A 16,301-nucleotide genomic window follows, 5' to 3' on the forward strand; every position below is an offset into this window, starting at 1 on the left:
GGGGCGGGACTTCCTGTCCCCCGTAGGGCTCCGCCGGAAGTGACGGCGAGCGAATCGGCGTGCGCCGGGCCTGGAACCGGGTAAGGTGGCGGTGCTCATTGCTGCCTCTAGGCCTCAAAGATGCCGGGCCTGGCGGCCGCAAGCCCTGCCCCATCTGACTCACAGGAGAAGAAGCCGCTGAAGCCCTGCTGCGCCTGCCCGGAGACCAAGAAGGCGCGCGATGCGTGGTCAGTGCGCAAGCGGGAGGGGGCGGCGGGCAGGTGCCTCCGTACCCCGCTCGGCCTCGGGCTCGTACCGGACCCGGCTCGCTGTGCTGCGCCCTTGGGAGTTGTAGGGCGCCGTGGGCTGTGGGCCGGCTGTCCCCGTAGCCCAGCCGGGGGACGTGGACGAAGCGGGCTCGCTTCACCCGTTCAGCTTTTCTGCAAAGGGTCTTTGAGCATCTGTTACGCGTCAAGTGCTGCCCTTCGGTCTCCTAAATACGTAGAAATAGATGAAAGATGCGAATTGACTTAAAAAGGAGCTTAAAATTAATGGAAGCCTATACTAATGATTGCTGTTACCACCCGGTACGGGGTAGGAGAGAAGACTTGGCAAGATCGAAGAGTAAAAGTTTTCTGGTAAAATTTTAGCACAGCGGGACCCGGTTACGTGTCTTAAAAGTACTGAAGAGTCCCCCTTGCCTCTCCTCCTCCATCATCTTTGGAGAGATGAATGAAAAAAATCATCTGTGAAGCAGGGTGACACCGTGTTGAGAATAGTACATCTAAATTACCAATTACCATCAACCCACGGAAGGTTTCGTTTCTTTTCATTTGATACCGCCTCCGTTGTGGATTGTGGAACAAATCTCATTCGGGGGAATGGGCAGAAAATGTGAATGCACACCTCTCCCTCCAGCCCCTTTTTTATCCTCACACCAAAAAAAAAAAAAAAAAAAAAAATCAAAAGTGGCATAGTGCGGTTAAGTTGTAAGGAGCTTAGTGCTTTTTATTACTGCTCGATACTTCGCAACTAATACCGCGAAAGAATCGAAAGGCGACAGTCTGATGCAGAAATGGCTTTCCTAGTTTACAGTAAGTGCTTATTGAATCTTAAAAAGAGCCCGGAGTCATGACTGAGAGCCTGAGATGCAGAGTCAAGGTTTGATTTGAATCCTTGGTCCACCAGCTTTGTGACCTTGAGCAAATCACTTAAGGTACCTGCGTCCTGTGTCTGTAAAATGGGTCTAATAAAAGTGTCCGCCTCTAGGATTACTGTACAGGTCAATGATACAAGCCACACGAGGGCCTCGCCAGCTGTTCTCTTCACAGGGGGCTCTATCCCCAGCATCCCTTCATCTGCAGGCAGCCCTTGAGCTATTGAAGGATGTATGGTCTTTCTTTCTTTCTTTCTTTCTTTTTTTTCTTTCTTTCTTTCTTTCTTTCTTTCTTTCTTTCTTTCCTTTCTTTTCTTTCTTTCTTTCTTTCTTTCTTTCTTTCTTTCTTTCTTTCTTTCTTTCTTTCTTTCTTTCTTTTCTTTAAAGAAGGAAAACCTATCCTTCCGATTGTTTTCATGTTAGTTGCCTCAGACCACTATGCACAAATATCTATAGTCAGTAGTCAGTTTTTTCTTATAATTAAATTCGGCTTAACTTCATCTTTACTAAAATTGCCTTTTCAGGCCCTAGAAGTCAAGCTGTATGGTCCTAGTTTTTACTTTGTGCATCCTACAAATAGAAAGTTCTTTGATCATCATGAGGGAGGCTCATTAGGCTGCTGTTGGCTGGCAGATCTTGATGTTTATGTGGTTGGGTGTATTTTGATTAGAAGGAGATTTATTTGGGTCTATTTGAATGTAGGGCAGAATGAAAAATTTAATTATTTTATAGTAGGCAAATTGAAGGTAAATGTTCAGATGGTTTATTTCATTAGAGAACTATGTATGTTCCTTGGATATAAGTTAGAGGCAATATTTGATAGGCATAATTATTTCTTCTAATTAGATTCTCCCTAAAAGCTAGTTGTCTGTGGAATATCTTCATGGGCACAGAAATATTACAAAAGCCAATAAAAACAAAGCCATTCGGTGTAATAGCATTTTTTTTTTAAAGCTCCAGCTACTGTTGGCAAATCAAACTCCAATAAAAAGATAAATACAAAAATGAAGAAATAAAAAAATAAAGCTTCAGCTACATTCCATCAGACCCATGTTCTGTCTCACCCCCCATCACTATCATGCTGCTTGTTTACTAGTAATGTACTTAATGCCTACTTTGTTAGATAACAAGTACATTTTGTTTTATAGCATCATTGAGAAAGGAGAGGAGCACTGTGGACACCTAATTGAGGCCCACAAGGAGTGCATGAGAGCCCTGGGATTTAAGATATGAAATGGTGAGCGTGATACTTTCTGATTGGGAAGATAATACATAAGCTTATTGCTTCAAATTTGTGCTTTGCATATTTAGCAGTCATTGGGCAAGCTTCCATTCAAAGTGTAGTTCACCTGGTTAAGATGCTCAAGTCTCACTTAAAAATAATTTTCAGTTTCTTTTTTTTTTTTTTTTTTTTTTTTTTTTATTCATGAGAGAGAGAGAGAGAGAGAGAGGGGCAGAGACACAGACAGAGGGAGAAGCAGGCTCCATGCACCGGGAGCCCGACGTGGGATTCGATCCCGGGTCTCCAGGATCGCGCCCCGGGCCAAAGGCAGGCGCCAAACCGCTGCGCCACCCAGGGATCCCTAATTTTCAGTTTCTAATGTAGGGACTAAATGATGCTAATAAGTTGAGAGGCATTCAGTGGATTTGGGGAGGGAGAATTTATCTTTTAAAACAGGGTTTGATAAAAGCCTTTAGAGTTACATCAGAGTCAGAAGAGATAATAATTTAAGAAGCTCAGAATGTTCAGTTGTCTGACTTAAAGGAACTAAAAAGAAAATAATCTTTACTTCTTGTCTCTGAAGTGGGTCTTTATTTTTTTAAGGATTTTGTTTCTTTGACAGAGAGGACAAGCAGGGGGAATGGGAGAGGGAGAAGCAGACTCCTCACGGAGCAGGGAGCCAGATGTAGGGCTCCATCCCAGGACCCCAGGATCATGAGCCGAAGGCAGATGCTTAACCAACTGAGCCACCCAGGTGCCCTGTTGTGGGTCTTTAGTAGGAGCTTTTAAATAGGGAGTAGGCAATACATGGAAGCATTGCTTTCTGCAAAAGAAAAAGGAATTCTCACTATTTCTTTTGTACTAGGCTTCTAATAATACTACAACCTCAGACCTTTTTTTTTTTTTTTTTTTAAGAACTTTGAACCTAAATTTTAATGCTGAAAGGGACCTTAAATTATACAGTCCCACAAATAAATGATCTTTTGTTTGGAAGCTCTTTCTTTTTTTTTTTCTTTTTTAATTTATTTATGATAGTCACAGAGAGAGAGAGAGAGAGAGAGAGAGGGGCAGAGACACAGGCAGAGGGAGAAGCAGGCTCCATGCACCGGGAGCCTGATGTGGGATTCGATCCCGGGTCTCCAGGATCGCGCCCTGGGCCAAAGGCAGGCGCTAAACCGCTGCGCCACCCAGGGATCCCTGGAAGCTCTTTCTTCAGATAGCACCTGAATTCCCTCCCGCACTTCATTCAGGTCTCTGTTCAAAAGTCACCTTATGGGGCACCTGGGTGGCTCAATCGGTTAAGTGTCTGCCTTCGGCTTAGGTCATTATCCTGGGGTCCTGAGATTGAGCCTCTCATGGGGCTCCCAGCTCAGTGAGGAATCTGCTTCTCCTTCTCCTCTGCCCCTCCCCATCTTGTGCTTTCTCTCTCACATTAATAAATAAAAAAAAAATTTTAAAGTCTCATTGGAAAAGCTTTGGCTCAACACTCCATCTGAAATAGCATCCCTTCTCCATCACTCTATCCCAGTACTGTCTGATAGAATTTTCTGTGATGGTGAAAATGTTCTGTACCTTCACTCTCCACTGTGGTAGCCACTAGCCATATGTGATTATTGAGCCTCTGAAACATGGCTAGTAAAACTGAAGAAGTGAATTTTTAGTTTTCTTTATTTTAATTTGAATAGCCACAAACGGCTAGTGGCTACACTATTCCTTAACATCACTGCTTGCATAATAGATATTTATTTAATATCTGCATTGCTTTACTCCAAGTAGAATATAAACTCTGAGAAAGTAAGAATTTTTGCTTTACTCACTGTCATATCCCTATAACTATGCCTGGCACATAGTAGGTGCTCAACAGAGAGTTGTTAATTTAATGAATAAATAAATGAGGAACTAAGGCCTGTAGGTATGGAATGGCTCCCAAAGTGAGTTAGCAAGATCAGAACTGGAGCCTCTGTCTCCAGGCAGACTTCTTTGCTTTTTGCCCACCCCTCCCACCGCCCAACATCCACAGCACACCACCACTTTTAACTTAATAATAGCTGAGAGATAATGCCAAAGTCACATACCAATATAACAGCAATAGAAAGTCTGGCTTCTTTCCCTTTCACCTCTCTCCTGCCTCTTTAGAATTTCACATATGGCTAGTCTTCTTTGAGCTGTAAAAAAAGGACAGATAAGGAACCTGTTCCAAGCTGATAAGAAATACCACTTATGTAGTGGAAAATAGTCTAGGCTGAAAGCCCTGAGACTTAATTTTGGTTCTCTGGACCTCTAGCTTAGCATGTATTCTACTTCAGCTACATTTAACATTCAAGACACTAATCCTCTCTGGATTTTATTTTTTTAATTTATAAAAAGAGAACCATAATACATTTTGTGATTTTATATATGGTATGGTATATCTACTCTGTGTGTACATGACATACTTAAGTGGCTTTATTTATAAAGATTTTTTTAAAATGTATTTATTCATGAGAGACAGAGAGAGGCAGAGACCTCGAGGGAGAAGCAGCCTCCTCACAGAGAGCCCGATATGGGACTCCATCCCCAGACCTGGGATGACACCCTGAGCCAAAGGCAGATGTTCAACCGCTGAGACACCCAGGCGTGTCTCTTAAGTGGCATTCTTTAAATCCTATGGTGAATCATTTTGTAAAATAAGTAAGTTTGGGTGTATGTGTGTGGAGGGGGGTGTTCTTTAAAAGAGTGAGTTTACTTATTATTTTTAAAGACCTAAAATCTTAACATTTATACATAGTTTCCTTGTTCATAATCTAACTTTCTTCCTAGGTTGTTGTGTAAACTTTTTGCTAATGCCAAGCCTGTCCTGATAAAAAGGGTGATTTAGGGGCACCTGGGTACCTCAGTCAGTTAAGTGTCAGCCTTTGGCTCAGGTCATCATCCCAGGGTCCTAGGGTCCAGCCCTGCATTGGGCTCCCCACTTGGTTCAAAGAGTCTGCTTCTTGCTCTACCCCATAGCCCCTGCTTGTGCTCACATACACTCTCTCTCTCTCAAGTAAAATAAATAAAATCTTTTTTAAAAAATTAAAAGGGTGATTTTTTAAGGGTGCTACAACTGTTGTCATACTTAACATGAATTCACAAGGACTCAAAGATGTCCTAGTTGTCTTTATATTATTGGGACAAAGAATGAGAGTGATTCCTATATACTTGATTTGTGTGTAGAAGAAAATGCAAGAGCTTTGGACTTACAAGACCTGGTGTTTAACTGTGTGGTCTTCGTCAAGTCCTTAACTTTCTGAACCTTAGTTTTACTTCACAGAGTCATTGTGATGATTAAATGACAGGTGTATGAATAGGATTTGTAAACTATCAGATAGAAACCAGAACGGAATAGCCCATATCTTGGGAATTGTGGATAGCAGACATTCAGTTGAGGTCTGTTGAATATATGACCTGATTATGTATTTTTGAACCCTGGTTATGAGGAGAGCAGTCTGAATCCACATACGGCCTTCTTAGAATTCAAATGTCATGTTTTCGTTTTCGGCATGATAGTACTTTTGGAAAAGGAACAGGTGTTTGGATCTCCTTTGGTCCCAGGTGTCCTGTTTCCCCAACTCCCATTGGGAAATGGACAAACAGTGAAGTAAAAATAAAAAGACCGTGAAGTTAAAAAAAAAAAAAAAAAAAAAAAAAAAAAAAAAAAAGACTTGCTCAAGCTAAGAATGGCTAGCTGGTGGAATTAACACTAAGAGTGTAGGTCTTTTATGTTCTCTATTTTTTTTTATGTTCTCTAAAACACACTTTAGACTTCATTCCTTGCACTTAATGAGATCTTATTGCCAACATACTCATTTTTAGGAATGCACATAGTTTTGATCTTCAATCCTAAAACCTTATGAATGCAAATTAAAGACCTATTGTTGAAATGTGTTGGTACATATAACTCAGTAACCAGCTTATTGGCTGTAAAACCCAGTACTACTGTCTACATTGTTATAAGATAAACCTAAGTTGGTATCTCTTAGACTTAGACCACATTTTTCTGAGGATAGCTTTAAAGGAAACCTAGTTTTGACACCTAGATCTTCCCAGTAATGATCACAAAAGTTATTTAATTCAAAAACCTTTGTAGGGATCCCTGGGTGGCGCAGCGGTTTGGCACCTGCCTTTGGCCCAGGGCGCGATCCTGGAGACCCGGGATCGAATCCCTCGTTGGGCTCCCAGTGCATGGAGCCTGCTTCTCCCTCTGCCTATGTCTCTGCCTCTATCTCTCTCTCTGTGTGTGACTATCATAAATAAATAAAAATTAAAAAAATAAATAAATAAACTTGAGATTAAAAAAAAAAAAACCTTTGTAGATTTTAATGCCATATCCTAAGTAAGATAGGTCTTATTGTACCTTGAATTTAGTAGCCTAAAAGTAGGCTACATTCAACCAGAGGTGTACCTTGTAATCACCTAAGGACTGTTTTCCAAAATTCACATGCCCTGGGCCTTGATCTGTTCCTGTTGACTCAGAAACTCCTAGATAATTTTCACATGTAACCTTCTTAAAGAACCACTGGGTTTAAGCTGAAGAAGTAGCCGGGGTATTGCTAAATATAAACTATCTAAATATTTAATGGTAGCAAAGGCAGAAACTTGAAAACTATTCCTAAGGAAGAATAAGTGTGTGATGGTGGTGATTTTTGACACTTTCTTCTATCTTAAGATTCTTACTGAAAGAAACTAGAGGAACTGAGAACCTGCTTAAAAATGTAAAGAGGAAATGGTAGCTAGTATCTTGCTGACTTCAGGAGTCAGAAGGAACCCTGAGAACTCAGTTTGGGGGCTAAAATCATTGAAGGAAAATGAAAGGACTAGCACTGAGTAGTGGAGATATTCAGTAGTTACTGTTTAACAGAACATAATAGTTGGTTAAAATGTGCTGATTTCACACACATACACAACTGATTATGTATGAAAATATCCCAAGAAAATCCAGAAAAGGTGTTATTTCTTGCTATTCAAACTTATATTCATTCAATATATATTTATTGTTGAATACCCTAGAAAATGCCAGCATGAGAAAGACAGGGTCTCTTTTGTCGAGGACTTTCTACCCAGATATATAACCAAGAGGTTTACACCCAGAGGCTTTCGGGATAGCCCCTCCTGATACATAGTTAGTGGTAAAAGAGGCAGCAGTACTATGGATTGCTATCTCTTACAGTGTTGAGTGGCTCCTTTTTTGCTTATCTTTCCTGCTCAGTCCTTTCCTTAAGTGTATTCTTCCTTTGAGCCTTTTAGAAAAAGTTTAGATGTTTGTATTGTTGATGAGGCTTACCTTTTCTAAACCACACGCAGGGAATAATAGCTAGATGAAGGAAGAAGCACTTGCTTTGGGTTTGAAGAGTTGTCTGACCCAGATTATTTAGTTAACCGTTTTAAGCATTGTTCTCTGTCTTCTGGAATAGGGGCTGGGGGTTGGGGTGGGTGAGAACAACATGGATAGAAGCCTGATACTGCTTGACTTAGACCAGCAAACCTATCCTCCACTATTTTCCTTTTCTGATTTCTAAATAGATTTCAAAAGGGTTACCCATATTTTGCTCTGGGGATAAAGTGAGTAACTTTCCACAGGAAGTGCCTTGTATGCAGAGCTGACCTGCCTTCCACTTCATGGGTCTTTGCCAAACATACTTGAATCAGCAAGGAGGGCTTTGCAAGTCTCTTATCTTGACTATCTGTAAAAATAAACTGCCCTAGTCTTTTGGGGAAGAGATTTTTTAGTAAATAAATACAGAGTTTTTAACAAAGACTTCTAAAGATTAAAAAATGTACTGGATTGAATAGTTTCAGTGATGTTTTTTAGTTAGACAAAATTAGAATTTAAAACTGTAGAGTTTTTTAATTCTAAACTGTGGTTTAGAATAATTGTGGCAATTAGTTAATAGTAGGTGGATGAGACATTCATTTCTAGTGGTCTTAATTCCCTAATTCCATAGCTGTAGCACGATGTTTGAAATCTAATTTTCTAATATAAATTTTTTTTTGTAGGTGGTTTACTCTGTAAATGAATAATCCTTGAAGAATGAAGAAGATTGAATAGTTTTGAGAATTCTTTGAGGAACTTTGATAAATGGAAAAAGTATTTATAATTTATTAAAAAAAATAAAGGAAAATATCACTGGTCAGAAATCTTCAGGTGTGTTTTCTTTTTGTGTTCCATACATCCCTACATGGCACTTACTTATTTTCCTTAAAGGATATAGTATTTTTTTTAAAAAAAAACTCATAATATTAGTTCCTTCTGTTCTTGTGTCATTCTGGGAACTCTAGATACTCCTGTTGTAAGGAGAAAGTAAATACTAATCTCGTTTAGTGAAATCTCCAAAATGAAGGGCATAGAAGTAAGGAAATACCCTTTACCAATTCAGAATGAGTATGGTAGCCATACCATACCATCTCATTCAATGTTTTGTTTTTCATTTTTAACTTACTTAAAGGCAAGAGGTAGACAAGCCTTCAGTCTTCATGCTTTATATCATTATTGTTATTCTTGGCTAGTTCTCTCTCTCTCTCTCTCTCTCTCTCTCTCGGTTGTTTTTTTTTTTGGTTTTTTTTTTTTTTTTCTTTTTTTAGTTCTCTCTTTTGGGAAAGTTATTTGTTTAGATTTTGGACCACGTTAGGGTGCCTTGGCTTAGAAGATCTCAACTGTTTGGCATGATTAATCTGTAGATGTCTAGTTACATTTTAAGATAAACTAGGATCATTAATTTAATGCCTACTGGCCAAATAATTGTCTCTTACTGGTTAGTAGCTGTCCCAGGCCAGAGGCTAGACTAGTATAATTAAGTCACCAATGAAATAGCTCAGTGCTCTGCTGTAGTGATACCTGGGATGGAACATAGAGTGTGGTTTGCTTATTATAGCAACCCCCTGGGCCTGTTAGCTGCTTATGGGCTAATGAAGCAATTAGTCACATTCTGCCTGAAGGGAATTGAGTTTCAAATCTCAACAACAAAAGATACTGAAGAACATAATATGTAGTATCCATATGTCATTCTCTGATGGGAAAGTTGCCTCTCTTCTAAAGGAGCTGAATTAAATTGTTCCTTAGGATTCCTAGTTAATTAAGAGCATGGTTTTGAAGTATGACAGACTTCAGTTCAACAGCTAGCTCTGTCACCTCAAGCAGGTCACAACCTCTTTGGGTCTGTTTTTCTCCTCCGAAAGAAAAGAAGCAAGGGGGACGCCTGGGTGGCTCAGTGGTTGAGCAGCTGCCTTCAGCTCAGGGCATGGTCCTGGAGTCCCAGGATCAAATCCCACATCGGACTCCCTGCAATGAGCCTGCTTCTCCCTCTGTCTGTGTCTCTGCTCTCTGTGTGTCTCTCACGAATAAATAAAATCTTAAGGGATCCCTGGGTGGCGCAGCGGTTTGGCGCGCCTGCCTTTGGCCCAGGGCGCGATCCTGGAAACCCGGGATCGAATCCCACGTCGGGCTCCTGGTGCGTGGAGCCTGCTTCTCCCTCTGCCTGTGTCTCTGCCTCTATCTGTGTGTGACTATCATAAATAAACAAAAATTTTTTAAAAATCTTAAAAAAAAAAAATAAAAGGAGGGATCCCTGGGTGGCTCACCGGTTTAGTGCCTGCCTTTGGCCCAGGGCGCGGTCCTCAGGTCCCGGGATCGAGTCCCGCGTTGGGCTCCCAGTGTGGAGCCTGCTTCTCCCTCCTCCTGTGTCTCTGCCTCTCTATGTCTATCATGAATAAATAAATAAATCTTTAAAAAAAATAAAAGGATAGTAGTAATAGTGTACAAGATTGTGAGCACTATTAAAATGGTGTATATACTGTACATTTGGCATAGTATCTAGTATTTAGTGTTACTCTAATTCTTTGATTCTATACTCATGTTTCCACCTGAATATTTGTTTGGATATACTATTTTTAGGAAGTAATTTATAGCTTTCAGAGCATTCTAGGTGAAGAATAGAATCTTGGATTCCCAAGACCGATAAAAATCAACTTCCCACCAAACACCAGTATTTGGCAGATGGTCATCCAGATTTTGCTTGAATATGTCCTGGATTATAAAAAAGGGGAAGAAAATCTATAAACTTACCACCCAGTGTGAATTTTTGCTGTATGCTGTTCAGACTTTTCTAATGCATTTATACATCCTTTTAAAATAAAAAATGATGTCATTTTTCTATGCTATATATTTTTATTTTTGTTATGCTATATTTTTATTTCATTTTTTATGCTATATATTTTTAATGAAATCATAGTATTAGTTACTTTTTCCCCTTGATGTAACTTACCAGCTGTGAATATAGTTCTCACAATATGATTTGTATTGGCTATGTATAAATCCATTCTAAACTTACTGTAGTTTAACCAATTCCCTACTGTTTTATACATTCATGCATTAAACCAAATGTTTTGTAGATTGCTTGCTATGTGTCATACCATTCATGGAATTGAGTAACAGTCTTGAACAGAACATATATACCTGATACCTAAATTATTTCTGATTTGTTGATTGGTTTAATTGAAACATATGAGGAAGAAATCACCTGAAATCCCACTGGTCTTTTTGGTGACCTTACCATTCATCTCTTTCTGCGTGTATATATTTTATTTTTACTTTTTTTTTTTTTTTGGCTACTCCATAATAACATTGCACTGGAGTTTCCATAGGAAATTCTTTACAAATCCTTTACTAATAGGGACGCCTGGGTGGTTCAGCAGTTGAGTGTCTTGCCTTCCGCCCAGGGCGTGATCCTGGAGTCCTGGGATCGAGTCCCACTTTGGGCTCCCTGCATGGAGCCTGCTCCTCCCTCTGCCTATGTCTTTGCCTTTCTCTGTCTCTCATGAATAAATAAATAAAATCTTTAAATCAACAATAAATCCTTTACTAATCACTAGCTAAGGATGGGCCCAAAGCTATGCATGTTTTCAAGGCTTTGGATAAGTACTGCCTGACTGATCTCTAGAAAGGGGTTACCCACTTTTACCTTTGTATCTGAGGGTCCTATTTCCCTAAGCTCTCAGCAAGGTTAATTTTTTCAACCTTTGCCAGTTTGATATGCTTACATGACATGTAAAGGAACTAAAGGAACATGGTAGATGTCAAGGGTGCTTTAGTTCCTAAAAATATATCTCACAGACCCTCTGCCCATCCTCCCCTAATACTGAAGTAAGCCTTCCCAAAGATTATACACAACATTTTGGTACTAATAATAGTAAGAGATGCTCCCACAGTAATTTGAAAAATGAACTTCACTTCCTGGTAGGTGACCACCACATTCTGACACAACATCTTTCCTAAGCCCTTGCTATTCACAGTAATTCCCAAACTCAATACAGATACATTCACACCATTCTTTCTAATCATTTCCTTTAGTCTAACCTTAAAACATTTGACTGAAAGGTTGATAAGAATAGGACCATAACTCTAAGCAAGGCCTACTAATAAAAGGTATGGTGCAAGGCTCCTGGAAAAAACATAATCCCCGTTTTATAGGTGAGAGAGGTACTCACTTTAAGGAAATCACTGTGGTCAGACCTGAGATGTGAGTCTTGGTCAGTAGAGTTCAAGCCCAGTGTTCTTTCCTATGCCAAGTATCTAATACAAATATCACATATTCATAGTTCTAAATTCATTTATTCATTCAGCTCATACTTAATGAAAGCCTATCAGATGCAAGAACTGCTCTAGGTGTTAAATATTCATGTATGAATCAGACACATCTTATCCTCAAGGAGACGGGAGGCTATTTGACTCAACATTTATTTACTCAGGACATAATATATGCTAGCCGCGTGCTAAGTAGTGAAAAAAGATGATAAACCACGGTCTCTACTCTCAAAGAGCTTATAATCTAGTAGATGTAATAAAATATGAACGTGTAAAATTGAGTACTCGGTACTATGGTGAATATTCCAAGATACTTTCCTAAAAAGAGTGCATGTGTGACTACCCGAGGTTTCGTCCTTTAGCTATCAAAAACTGCTAGCTGGTAGTTCCATCTGTGTCAATCATGGTGATTCCGAAAGCAAGTAATATGACTAGAAATTCAGAGTTAGGGTGAGCTCTAGATGCAGTGATATCATAGGTTCTGTGATACCATCCAAGACTCAAATTATTTTCGTCTTAGAGGGTTTTTTTTAATGATTTTATTTACTTAAGAGAGAGAGTGATGGAGAGAGTGAGAACACAAGTGGGGACAGAGGTAGAGGGAGAAGCAGACTCCTCTTTGAGCAGGAACCCAACATGGGGCTGGATCCCAGGGCCCTGGGATCATGACCTGAGCTGAAGGCAGACACTTAACCAATTGAGCCACCCAGGCATCCCTCAGAGCGATTTCTTACAGGACTGATGAAACCATATGCTTCCTTGTTCGAGTAGAACAGAAGAGAGAAACCATTCCTAAGGCATGAAATCTTCCCCACTTTTTTATAAGTCTGATTAAGCCAAATTAGGTTATGTGTACTTTTATGGACCAATAATAGTTGCCAAACAGAATGCCTCATGCTGATTGGCAACAGGACCCCCTCCCCCTGCCCTCTGATCCATGCCTAATTATAGATATCAGCACAAAACAGGAATTCTGTAACAAGGAGGAAGGGATAAATGGATTTTGAGTAGGCAACCAATTTTCCACTAACCCACCTTGTTCACTTAACAACCAAGTCATCCTGAGCGGCCACATTGAGTTTAAATGTGTCATCCGTTTACTTAAACTTTTGAGAAAAAGATATTGGTAGAACACAATACATTGTCTGATGTTCAGTTTTCACAGAATAAAGCAATCGGGTGTTCAGAGAACTATTTCCTGAAGAGTGGTCCTTACGGAGAGCCTAAGGGAGATCTGAATCTGGAAGCATTCGACTGCAAGTACCAGAACACCTCACTACGGTGCTTAAGCATTAAATGTAGTTCACCTCCTCTCATGAAGTCTGGAGGTTGAAAGTTCCAGATTGGAGACAATAGCTCAGTAATACTTGGAGAACTATAACTTGTTCTGCTTTTCGGCTCTTTATCCTTCCCATCCTTAGGTACCTCATATCTCCTGGTAGCTCAAGCATTACATCGCTGCGCATCTGTATTCAAGCCAGGACAAGAGGTAGCAGGCCTTCTCACTGTCAGGAAGTCTTTTTCCCAGAAGCTTCCACATACACTGCCTCTTATATCCCATTAGTCCCATGCCCACTCGTAAACCAGTTGCCATCAAGGGAAATAGGATATCGTGCTTGGCTTTGACCAGGCCTATTTTAGGCGCTGGCAACTGGGGCAAAGCCCACCCTCCTTAACATATTGCCCAAGAAAATCAGTTCCATAAACTCAGGAAAAACAGGGAGTGACTATAGGAGAGACAACCAGTAGTGTCTGCCTAAGGTCGACTTGGCGGTATGGGTCCAAAGCCTAGATCGTGCCTTTATTCTATTTTAATATATATTAGGAAAGGATTAATTTCAAGCTCAGTGTTTTTCAAACTATATGTGGTTTAGTTTCTTCTATTTAACAATCGATCCTAGGAAGACAGGAAATACACACTTTTAAAACCACATGTACCAAATAAGGCCACTAGTTTTTATTGCATTAAAAGGCCGTAATTTCCTCTGTCAACTTGCTATAAAAACGTCTAAGTTCTCTCAGCTTCTGTCCTTATCTCCTCATGGACCAGTAACAGTTCTCAGACGATCCGTATTTCACAGCCATACTTGGAGAGGCAGGTTAGCCAGCTGACTTCATAATCTGGCCCCGGCCCGCCCCTCCTGCCTTGTGTCTTGCTGCTTCTTTGATTCACCTACAGCAGGCTGTACTCTGTCACCAGAATATGTCATGTATTTTTGTTTTACTTCTGGACTTGACTTCACATTCTGTTCTCCCTTCCTGGAATGTTCCCCTAGTTGGGGAACACCTAGTCATCTTTTTAGACCAGCTTAAATGTCACCTTCCCTGTGAGTTTTTTTTTTTTAATACTTTCTCCCCGATTAGTGCTTCCTTGGAACCCCAAATAAACTTATTTTATTGGATTGCAATTATTTCTGGGTCACTCTCCCTCATTAGACCAAAAATTCCTTGAAAGTGACAATTGTCGTGCTGGTCTTTATGTACTTATTTATTTTATTTTAGTTTTTAAAGATTTTATTTATTCATTAGAGACACACACAGAGAGAGGCAGAGACATAGAAGGAGGGAGAAGCAGGCTCCCTGTGGGGAGCATGATGTGGGACTCGATCCCAGGACCCCGGAATCACAACCTGAGCCCAAGGCTAAACCCCCGAGCCACCCAGGTGCCCCTTGCTGGTCTTTATATCCCATGCGCTTGACACACATACTTTGCTCTAAATAAATGCTTATTGCGTTGAGTCAACTCAACAAATGATGTAACGGTGTGACTTCTGTTTGTTTCCTTTTATTCTCCCCCAATATTTTCTACTGTGCTTCTAGCTGCATGTTTGGGGGATCTCCTTAGAAGAACATACCATTGTGGGGCATCTGGCTGGCTCAGTCTGTAGAGCATGTAACTCTTGGTCTTGGATCATGTTGAGTGTAGAGATTACTTAAAAGGATTAATTAATTAATTTTAAAAAAGGATGTACCATTTTTACACAATTTTTCCCCTGTTCTATCAAATGTGTTTTTTTTAAAGAGTTCTTTATTTTTTTTAAGATTTTATTTATTTACTCATGAGAGGTGCACGGAGAGAGAAAGGGATAGAGACACACAGGCAGAGGGAGAAGCAGGCTCCATGCAGGGAGCCCAATGCAGGACTCGATCCTGGGTCTCCAGGATCACACCCTGGGCTGAAGGCGGCGCTAAACCACTGAGTCACCGGGGCTGCCCTCAAATGTGGTTTTAAAAACAAGATACAACTTTGCTTTGTTGTATTCCCATCACAGCTCCCATCCTTCAGGCATCACCCTCACTGTCATTGCAGGCAGCATGTGGGGTAATGTGCTGTGATGCCACACCACCAGCAGCATAGTCAAATCCCCTGGAGCAATCAAGGAGCCTGTATAGGGGTACACAGAAGTGCCCAAAGGCCCCTAGCAGGGTGGGACAACACAGAGAGCAGACAATTTAAGTGACCTATGCTTTAGTTCACATACTAGCTCTGCCACCTTCCTTAACCTCTCCTAAAAAGAAAAACGGTACCATGGGATGACATGAGGAAACAGTCTCTGCTTGATAAATGTTTGCATCCTCTGCTCAGGTGAGCACCTATGTGGGTTGACGAAGAAGGCCGGCTGAGAATAATAGTCAAAGTGTCTCCCTGTTTCTTTAATGGATCCGGGTGGCCCACTGGTCAGGCTTGCTGAGATGGACGACCTGCTTTGAAATTCTATCATCTCTGGAGCAGAGCCTTGGGTGCTTCTCTTTTCCTGTTTCTGATTTCCTGGCTCACAGCTGGCAGGAACAGCCACTCCGGGGCTCTGGGCGCATGACTAAACTGGAAGGATGAGCAGCTGCCACTTGCTAAAGTCTGGTGGGTTGGTTGGGAGGCGGGCAGGTGACATTAAGGCAGCATATGGAAATCCCCAAACTCTACTGCTCAAATGACATCCAAATCATTGCTGTGATTGAGACTAGGGGCAGGCCCTTTCCTTCTCTGGGCGCTCTCTAGCTCTTCTCCTTTACTGCCGATTTTTCCCCCAGTCTACTTTAGAGTAAAGGGAATAATATACACATTTGTTGGTCAGTTGATTTTAATTTAAAAAAAGAGTGCGCCTGGGTGGCTCAGTCGGATAAGCGTCTGGCTTCAGCTCAGGTCATGATCTCAGGGTCCTGGGATCCAGCACTGCATCCCGCTCAGTGGGGAGTCTGCTTCTCCCTCTTCTTCTGCCCCTCCCCTGCTCATGCTCACTTGCACTCTCTCTCAAATAGATAAATGCAATCTTTAAATAAAAAATAAAAAAAAAAACTGGTTTCCTTCAACATGCCATACATTTTCACAACTCTGGGCTATGCTTCTG

General features: G+C 40.8%; 2 protein-coding genes across 2 annotated transcripts in view; one reads left to right on the plus strand and one right to left on the minus strand.

The window, feature by feature from the left end:
* Window positions 1-4,522, minus strand: part of CFAP91 (cilia and flagella associated protein 91) — a 110,331-nt gene extending 105,809 nt beyond the window's left edge. The window contains exon 1 of the mRNA XM_077883963.1: window positions 4,433-4,522. The gene's annotated coding sequence lies outside the window, so the exon portion shown is untranslated. The remainder of the gene's footprint in view (window positions 1-4,432) is intronic.
* COX17 (cytochrome c oxidase copper chaperone COX17) lies at window positions 26-8,513 on the plus strand. The gene is made up of 3 exons (XM_077883965.1): window positions 26-227; window positions 2,284-2,372; window positions 8,373-8,513. Exons 1-2 carry the CDS (start codon window positions 121-123, stop codon window positions 2,366-2,368), a joined length of 192 nt encoding a protein of 63 aa, XP_077740091.1. The 5' UTR covers window positions 26-120; the 3' UTR covers window positions 2,369-2,372; window positions 8,373-8,513.
* The last annotated feature ends 7,788 nt before the right edge of the window (window positions 8,514-16,301 follow it).

Source organism: Canis aureus, chromosome 35, assembly GCF_053574225.1.
Source record: "Canis aureus isolate CA01 chromosome 35, VMU_Caureus_v.1.0, whole genome shotgun sequence".
In the NCBI taxonomy this organism is placed as follows: Eukaryota; Metazoa; Chordata; class Mammalia; order Carnivora; family Canidae; genus Canis; species Canis aureus.